The 9,733-nt window shown below is 48.0% G+C and overlaps 1 protein-coding gene across 4 annotated transcripts in view; it reads left to right on the forward strand.

Annotated features, from left to right (window-relative positions):
• Window positions 1-9,195, forward strand: part of IL16 (interleukin 16) — a 110,259-nt gene extending 101,064 nt beyond the window's left edge. For 3 of the 4 annotated variants that reach the window (XM_055555755.1, XM_055555757.1, XM_055555758.1), the window contains 4 exons: window positions 1,061-1,162; window positions 4,604-4,862; window positions 5,093-5,218; window positions 7,986-9,195. In XM_055555755.1, coding sequence (XP_055411730.1) covers window positions 1,061-1,162; window positions 4,604-4,862; window positions 5,093-5,218; window positions 7,986-8,179 — 681 coding nt within the window. In that variant the 3' untranslated portion in view covers window positions 8,180-9,195. The remainder of the gene's footprint in view (window positions 1-1,060; window positions 1,163-4,603; window positions 4,863-5,092; window positions 5,219-7,985) is intronic. The other variant, XM_055555756.1, reaches the window with a different exon arrangement.
• Window positions 9,196-9,733: the final 538 nt, after the last annotated feature.

The following is a 9,733-nucleotide window of genomic DNA, read 5'->3' on the forward strand; positions in this document are numbered from 1 at the left end:
AGAGCACGAATGGTCCTGGAGCACTAGTCTGCATTCCTAGGAGCAGAGGGTCCTCTTGAGCCAATGTGCTCTTAGTTCTCTGTAGTTCCCCCCTCTCTCTCTCTCACATCTGCCCCTTTTGCTCTTTTAACTGGTCTGCCTGAGCCCTGGATGCACTTGAGTTTGAGACCCCCCACCACCCTTGAGACCAGACGAGGGTCTCTGACTTTAGACACTGCAGAGGGATTGTTCTGACTTCAGGTGAGCCCAGGTCCAGGCTGGGAAGTACTGTGTGTGTGTGTGTGTGTGTACGCATGTGTGTTCTAGGGTGAGAAGCCAGCTGGTTCCTTAATGCTGTTGCTGTGCCCCACGGAGCAGCAGGTGTAAAAACAGAGCAGCCAACTCTTGCAAAACTGCACCACTCCAGCTTTGCTGACCCAGAGTTCTCCAGGCTGACCCCATTCCACACCAGATGGCAGAGCTGTGTTGTCCCAGCTTCGATTTCCAGCTGACTCAGTAGCACCCAGCCCCATCTGTACAGATGTGGGTGTGGATGGGTACACAGGAGAGGCAAAGAACTCTACAGGTTGCCTTATATGCATTTTCTTTTTTCTTTTGCGCTTCCCATGACTTCCCAGAAAGTTTTCTTTTTCTAAATAATGAGATGGGTTTGACATAACTGGGTACATGGACAAGCTGTGATTTGAGAGCAAATCAGCCTGATGTTATGCTTCCCAGGTGGCGCTAGTGGTAAAGCATCGGCTTGCCAATGCCAGAGATACAAGAGACGTGGGTTCGAACTCTGGGTCAGGAAGATTCCCTGGAGTAAGAAGTGGCTACCCACTTCAGTATTCTTGCCTGGAGAATCCCATGGACAGAGGAGCCTGGTGGGCTACAGTCCATGAGGTTGCAAAGAGTCAGACATGATTAAGCACACACACAGCCTGATGTTAGAACACTTGTTAAATCTTGATCTTCTGTAGTTTTATAAAACTTGAACAGAGGGGAAGAAGAATACTTGCTAAATTGTTCATGCTGTTGCAATACAATGTTTTTTAATACATATATTTTCCTTCTACAGCAATTAGACAGCATCCATGTCACCATCTTGCACAAGGAGGAAGGGGCTGGCCTTGGGTTCAGCTTGGCAGGAGGAGCAGATCTAGAAAACAAGGTGATCACGGTGAGTGGCCCAGTCATGGGGTTCATCAGAGCCAGAGGCAATGACCCTTGGAGGGGGGAGCACTTATCAGGGGGGGAATCAGAGGAATGCATAACCCCAGGCCCTGGGCAGGAGGTTACTGCAGGAGTTTAAGATACTTGAGAAGCATAGATACTTAACCACTGGACCATGAGGGAAGTCCCATGATCCTTAACTTTAAAAAGGTCTCTGTGTACACAAAACAACTTTAATTTACCCAAAGAAATCTGAATCACTTATGGAACTTTAAAAAATATTACAGGCATCTCAGCCTCACCCCAGAGCTATTTTATCAGAATTTCTTGAAGTCAAAGCCTTAATGCCTCCATTTTTGAAGATCCTGGAGAGACGTTTAAAAAATTCCAACACAGTGACTGTCACTGTGTTGAAGTGAAGTGAAGTGAAAGTTGATCAATCATGTCCAACTCTTTGCAACCCTATGGACTACACAGTCCATGGAATTCTCTAGGCCAAAATACCAGAGTGGGTAGCCTTTCCCTTCTCCAGAGGATCTTCCCAACCCAGGAATTGAACCGGGGTCTCCTACATTGCAGGTGGATTCTTGACCAACTGAGCTATCAGGTTAAATGAATGTTATGGGAATTTCATCTCAACAACAATAAAACAGGAAGAAAATTCAAAACAAATTTTTTTCAGCGTCATGTCTCTTTTGGAAATAGAGATAAGTAACCAGTTAGCCACCAACATTTAAAAATGTTTTTAACTTTATAAGCCACTGGGCTTCCCTGGTGGCTCAGACAGTAAAGAATATGCCTGCAATGCAGGAGACCTGCCCAGCTTTGATCCCTGGGTCAGGAAGATCCCCTGGAGTAGGAAATGGCAACCCACTCCAGCATTCTTGCCTGGAGAATCCCATAGGCAGAGAAGCCTGGAAATCTACAGTCCATAGGGTCACAAAGAATCAGATATGACTGAGCAACCAATATTTTATCTTATTATTGGAGTACAGTTGCTTTATGATGTTGTGTTAGTTTCTGCTGTACAACAAAGTGAATCAGCTCTAGGTATACATATATGTATATATACATATATATGCATATACATATATGTATGTACATGTATATATATAAACATCCTTCTTGGATTTCCCTCCCAACTCCCCACCCCATCCCACCCATCTAGGTCATCACAGAGCACTGACCTGAGCTCCCTGTGCTTGACATACATATGCCACCAACGTTTAGACAAGAATGATTTATGACCACAGGAGCCTTTGCCGAAGGCTTTACAGGAAGGATTCAAGGTCTGGCTGTGATACATAGCACAGCACATCTAGATGGAAAGAGGTCCCACCTGGACAGAAAGAGGCCTTGGGCAGGCAGGTGTGGTACAGGAGGCTGTTTTCCTGGGTTTGCCCACTGGGAGATAGGTGTGTTAACACGGACGGTGGTGAAGCAGATCTGACGATCGGCAGCGGGCGGTGGGGCCCAGCTGGAAAGGTCAGGAAGCTGTTTCTGTTGCTATTCACAGAGCACAGCTCAGGATGTGCCCGAGGCTTCAGATCTCGAGGTCCAGCCCCCTGTTCTCTCAGGACCAGCTGGTACCCAGAGTAACTTGGCACACTGCTTTCAGTTATGCGTGAGCAGCAACTTCCTTCTTTGCAAGCAAGCTCTCCACCACAAAAAAGCGCATAAAACCAATGAGGACCTATTTCTGACACTGAGCACTGGCAGATCACCATAAAGACGTTCCGGACGGCACAGGCTGCTTCCTAATTGAAGAGCAGAAAAGATAGCTTGCCTGTGGGAACAACACTTTGGATCTGCGGGTCTGCCCTGGAGGGGGCAGTTTTCTGCACCCATGTCGGCCGCCACCGCTGACACTGCCTCAAAAGCCAGGAGCGGTACACATCGGCTGATCCTATGCACCAAGCTTCCCCTTTCTCCTTCCATGTTTGAGCGTTTCTGTTCCTTTCCAGATTCATTCAAAGAGAACTAACGTTGAGTACCGTCCATTATCAAGAACAAGCTGGGCTCCCACTGACATGTGCAGGTTTTCTTCCCCATGCCTCAGGACGGGGGATCGTTGGCATGTATGCTTCATTTGTGGAGGATGGATGGAGATGCAGAACAGATTCTCCTCCTACTCGGGTCTTGTAATCAGAGGATCTTGACCACGTCTGACCCCATAACAGAATTTTTCCAACACTGAAACTGTTTAGAGAAACAAAGAACCTTGATCAGAGGATAACAGCAAAACAACACATAGCACAGTTCAGCGATTGGCCACTCATGCTGTCATTCAGTCCTCCTAATTAAGCACGTTAGAATTTACATCATTAAAAAGGTTGAGGCAGGTCTTGCCTGGGAGTCCAGTGGTTAAGACTCTGTGCCTCCATTGCAGAGGGGGTGGGTTTGATCCTGAGTCAGGGAACTAAGATCCCACATACCGTGGGGCCAAAAAATAAAAAGCCCTATACACGTAAAAAAAAATGTATTACAGGAAAAAAAAAGAAGATGACTGCGGCAAAGACATGAGATTTTTTTTTTTTTAATCCTACACTTTTTCAGAAAAGGAACCTAGGTGGGGATGGTCTCTTTTAACTGGAATTAAGGATCAGAATTTCTAGGGGAAGAGCTTTAAAAATATTCAGACTTCCTAGGATAGGAATTCTGCATTCTGTGAAATATGTGGCCTGAGAATTTCTCTATGAAAAAAAGAATGCTTTGCTGAATCTTTTGGGGATCACTATATTATATGGCCTGTTCTTAGAGAATTATCATGCCAGCCTGCACTGTAGAGTCTCTAATATTTTTTTAAACAGTAGACGTTTTCAGAGCTTGTATTTTATCCAACGTTTTTAATTTTCTTAGACCTTGGAAACTTTTCTAACACAGTATCTATTAATATGTCACAAAATCAGTGCTTGAAGAAAGTTTCCCTGGGAGAATGCTGATGCAGAGCACAAAGGGCAAAAGAGTGCAACCAAATGTTAACTAGGATTGTAGCAATACAGTCTAGGATGTTGTGTTGGGAAGAATTTTGAGGGCCAGTCTGGCCATTTTGGCTAATGATCTCTGCTCTGGGTAGAGAAGGGAGTGAAGCTGGCTAGCAGCCCTGAACTAGGACACCTTTCATTTTATTTTCTTTGAAAGAATCTTCTGGGCTTCCTGGTGGCTCAGTGGTAAAGAACCTGCCTGCCAATGCAGGATACATAGGTTCGATTCCCGGGTGGGGAAGATGCACAGGAGAAGGAAGTGGCAACCCATTCTAGTATTCTTGCCTGGAAAATCCCATGGACATAGGAGCCTGACAGGCTACAGTTCATGGGGTCACAAAAGAGGTGGTCGCTTAGCAACTAAACAACAAGAACCTAGGTTTAACTGGTCGTGATCCTCCTCCAGCAAGAATCCAGATCCAATATGGTAAGTCCTGGGTCCTGACCTCCTCTGGTTTGCTCAGGTTCACAGGGTGTTCCCTAATGGGCTGGCCTCCCAGGAAGGGACCATTCAGAAGGGCAATGAGGTTCTCTCCATCAACGGCAAATCTCTCAAAGGAGCCACGCACAATGATGCCCTGGCTATCCTCCGCCAAGCTCGGGAGCCCAGGCAAGCTGTGATTGTCACCAGGAGGCCGACTCTGGAGGCCACGACCGACCTCAACTCCTCCACTGATTCCTCAGGTTCAGCCTCTGTGACCAGTGACGTCTCCATGGAATCCGGTAAGTTCTGCTTGCCTGGTAGAAGCCTTGTGGGCCACATCACTTTTGGATGCATGAGGCCAGTGCTGGCAGGGCCATTAAGTCATTCCTGGTCCTCAGAACACTTAGCCAGCCGGGCGATGCACACATGGGTGAATTTGCACATGTGCACAAGTTCCCTGGCAGCATCAGCCAGGCTCACCTGATACCCAGAAGGAGAGCATCCCTAACAAACTTCTGTGTTTTCTCAGCAGCAGAGGCCACAGTCTGCACGGTGACCCTGGAAAAGACCTCTGCGGGACTGGGCTTCAGCCTGGAAGGAGGGAAGGGCTCCCTACATGGGGACAAGCCTCTGACAGTTAACAGGATCTTCAAAGGTGTGATGTGGGACCCCTTTTGGCTTCAGCTCCAGGCTTCTGAGGGCCCTACAGGACTTACCGGTTTCCCACAACCCCAGGCCCTCTTGAGAGGCAGGCAGACCTCTTACGAACTTGACTTTGCTTTTTCTCCCTGTTCTCCTTGGCTCAGACATCCCCATAATCCTTCTATTTTGCTGGGTCCTTGTAAATGACTCAGCCTGCTCTGGCTTCAGCCTGGCAGGGATGGGACCAAGGTGAAGTACGTGAGGCCCTGAGTGCCATTTTTTTAATTTTTAAAAATTATTTATTATTTATTTATTTATGTTGGCTATGCTGAGTGTTTATTGCTCCTCGTGGGCTTTCTCTAGTTGCAGAGAGAGGGGGCTACTCTCTAGTTGCGATGGCCAGGCATCTCATTGTGGTGGCTTCTCTCATTGCAGAGCTGGGGCCCTAGAGCAGCCGGGCTTAGTAGTTGTGGTGCACAGGCTTAATTGCCCCTTGGCATATGGAATCTTCCTGGACCAGAGATCGAACCCACGTCTCCTGCGTTAGCAGGCAGATTCTTATCCACTGGTCCACCACGGAAGTCCTGGGTGCAATATTGAAGGGGGTGCTGAAATATTCAGTAATCAAGATACAGACTATTTCAATGCAATATTTTTTTAAATCGAAATTAATTTAAAAAGCCCACAATGAACAAAACACAGAGTCCGACTTGCCAGCCTCACTCACCTCATTCTAATCCTGGACCCGTCAGCTCCTACTGTTATTCAAAATGTTGATATTTTGTTCATCATGGATGGGGAGCAAGCCAACCCTAGTTGGAGGTTACTTGGGTTTTCCTGGGAAGATAACGAATGGCCTGCAGCTGTCATATACAATCACCCCTGATTCTTCACTGCTTCTCAAGCTGGACCCCCTGAGTCCCAGAGCCAGGAGTTGTAGACAAGGGGTCACGTGGTCTGGATCTGGTCCAGTTCGGCTTCTTTTTTAAAATTTTTGGCTATGCTGGGTCTTCATTGCTGTTTTGCTATATGCACACTTTTCTCTAGTTGCAAGTGCATAGGCTTCTCATTACAGTGGTGTCTCGTTGCAGAGCACAAGCTCCAGAACACGAAGGCTTCAATAGTAGCAGCACGTGAGGCTCCCAAGCTCTAAAGCACAGGCTCAGAAGTTGTGGTGTGTGGGCTTAGTTGCTCCACAGTATGTGGGATCTTCCTGGATCAGGGATCAAACCCATATCTCCTGCATTGATAGGCAGATTCTTTACCACTGAGCCACCAGGGAAGCCCTCCAGCTCTGCTTCTAACTGCCAAGTGACTATTGTCTTCTGGACCTGAGGCTCCTGATCTATAAGAAGAGCTGTGGGTGTATGTCTTTGGGCTCTTAGTGTTGAGACTCAAAGGCCCTCCTAGCTCTGCTCCCTGTGCCCCAGGGAACCCCCACTGCAGACTGGTTTTGTTTCTGGGAGGTCTGCTACAACTGCTGAACCAGGGGGAAGGACTGAGGCTCACATGGGAGCTTCTGAAGGATTCTGTGTTTACTCCAACTCTGGAAAAGCTATATATACATAATATATATATAAATAGAATTGCTTTTTTTTTATCCTTAACCAAAACTTCACCTTATTTATTTATGGCTGCATCAGGTCTTAGTTATGGCACATGGGCTTCTCTCTAGTTGTGTCATGCAGGGCTTAGTTGTCATACAGGCTTAGTTGCCCCAAGGCCTGTGGGGATCTTAGGTCCCCAACCTCATTCCCTGCATTGCAAGGTGAATTCTTAATCTCTGGACCACGCAAGAAGTCCTCAATTCTGAGAAAGATATTTTTAACTTTTTATTTTAATTTTTGACCACACTGCACAGCCTGTGTGTGTGTGTGCTCAGTCATGTCTGACTCTTGGCGACCCCATGGACTGTAGCCTGCCAGGTTCCTCTGTCTATGGGATTTCCCAGGTAAGAACACTGGAGTGGGTTGCTATTTCCTTGCAGAATCTTAATTACCAATCAGGGATTGAACCCACACCCCTTGCAGTGGAAGCTTGAAGTCTTAACCGCTGGACCACCAGGGAATTCCCAAGATTTCTAACTTTTGAAAGTCAATTTGAGATGAGCATAGGTCTCCAAGTCACTGGACCTGGATTCTAGTGTTAGTTCTGCCACCAATAGGAGCACGACCTTAGGCGAGTCACGACACCATCTTGGTCCCATTTGCTTACACGGGGATGAGTCTGCCAGCTGCAGGGTGATGTGCGGCCAAGGGACGTGGACTCTAGAGCCACAAAGTCTGGTTCAAACCTAGACCCACCACACAGCAGCTTCGAAGCTCAGGTGAGTTACCTGAGTCCTTGGTTTCCTCCCACATGAAAAGGGAACAGTAACAGAGCTACTAGAGTCCTAGGACTCTTGCCATAAACGCTGAGTGTTAACACAAAGCCTGTGATATATAACTGCCCAGTATATTTTAGCTTTTTTTTTTTTTTTGAGAAATGTCTGTTTAGATGCTTGGTCTGTTTTTTTTATTTATTGGCCACACTGCACAACAAAGATCTTAGTTCCCTGACCAAGGACTGAACCTGTGCCCCCTGCACTGGAAGGTGACGTCTTAACCACTGGACCACCAGGGAAGTCCTGGGATGCCTCACTTTAGATCGACCACTGAGCTCCAGAGGGATGGGCTCCAGTTCCCTTCTGAGCTGTCCTGGCTCCTCAGAGACCAAGGGTAGGTGGTGACTACTTGTTCCCTTGACACCCAAGGCACCCACTCTCTCCTCTCTCATCCCAGGGGTGGCCTCAGAACAGAGTGACACAGTCCAGCCGGGAGATGAAATCTTACACCTGGCCGGCACCGCCATGCAGGGCCTCACGCGGTTTGAAGCCTGGAACATCATCAAGGCGTTGCCTGATGGACCTGTGACGATCGTCCTCAGGAGGAAAAGCCTGCAGTCCAAGGGGACCCCACCTGCTGGAGATCCTTAGGCCCAGCACCAGTGTGGACGCCAGAGCCTACCACATGCAGGTCCCCAAACTGCTAATTCTCAGGGTCACGGCTAACCCCACCCAATGGCGGAATGCACAGGTGTGCTTCCCGGTGGCTGCTTGCCCAGGTCTGGACCTTCTGGGACCCCACCCAGTAAGAGGGTGGTCCCAGAAGTTAGGGCACAGTCACAGTGGGGTGGCTGATACAAACGACAGACTGCATCTAGAGAGCTTAGTGATAATACTGTGGTGCTGTAAATAAAATGGATATATGATTGGATATGAAATCCGTGGCTTGCTCTGCAGGTTTTCTAAGGCCTGTCTCTGGGTGACGATCCACCCCAACCTTGTTTTTCTCATCAGTCTGCAATGCTGGCCTGCTTGGAGGAAGTTCCCTTCATCCTGCTCCACTTGACATCAGCTGGCACCAACTCAAAGGCTGGAGGCTAGAACCACTGGAAGGGTCACTCACTCACACACGGGTCCCTGAGGTTGGCTGCTGGCTAGAAACTCAGCTGGAGCCATTGACCTGGACACTTGCAGGTGGCCTCTCCCTATGGCCAGGGCTTCCTCAAATACATGACTGGATGTCCTCCGAGAGTGTGAGAGCCAGGTAGGAGCTGCATCCTTGATATGACCTCATCTCCAAAGTTGAAGAGCATCACTTCTCTTGTGCTCCATCAGTCAGAGCTGGCCCAGATCTGCTCAGGTTTAAGGGGAGGGAAAAGGCAGCTTGGGCTATTTTTGGAAAATATGGTCTATCACATAGCGCATTTGCAAAACTTTTTGGTTGGGGTTGGAGAAGTGCTCCTAGCCGGGGTGGTACCCAGTGACAGAGCAATAAACAGACACGTGCAACTCCATGTGTGCTCAGCTGTGCCAACAGAATAGACCGGCCAGAGTTTGAGAGGGTGAAATATACATGGCTGCCATTTACCTCCCATGTGCCAAGCACCATGTTGGTGTTAAGTGGACACTGTCTTCAGTAATCACAGTAGTGTCTACAGAGCGTGACATTATCCTGTTATATAGATGAGAACACTGAGACCCAAAGACAGTAAGAAACTTGTCCAGCTGGTAAATGATACAAAGAGTGAGTCCTTTCTTCTGTGATTTGGTAGAGACCAATAGGCCAAGATGGGGCTTCCCCGATGGTTCAGCAGGTAAAGAATCTGCCTGCAATACAGGAGACATAAGAGACTTGGGTTCGATTCCTAGTTCGATTCCCTGCAGGAGGGCATGGCAACCCACTCTACTATTCTTGCCTGGGGAATGCCATGGACAGAGGAGCCTGGCGGGCCACAGTCCATAGGTTCACAAAGAGTCGGGCACAACTGAGCAACCAAGCACATGCACAACAGGCCAAGATGTTTTTAAATGCAGACAGAACATTGTAGGGAAACTACCTGTGTGCCTGATCAAAGGGATATTTGGTTTGGTCATTACTTAGTGCCTGATTGTTAAGCTTGGGGCACGGAAATTGATTAGCAACACCTAGTATCCCCTTGGAGAAGGCACTGGCACCGCACTCCAGTATTCTTGCCTGGAGAATCC

Source organism: Bubalus kerabau, chromosome 19 (assembly GCF_029407905.1).
Source record: "Bubalus kerabau isolate K-KA32 ecotype Philippines breed swamp buffalo chromosome 19, PCC_UOA_SB_1v2, whole genome shotgun sequence".
Taxonomy (NCBI): Eukaryota; Metazoa; Chordata; class Mammalia; order Artiodactyla; family Bovidae; genus Bubalus; species Bubalus kerabau.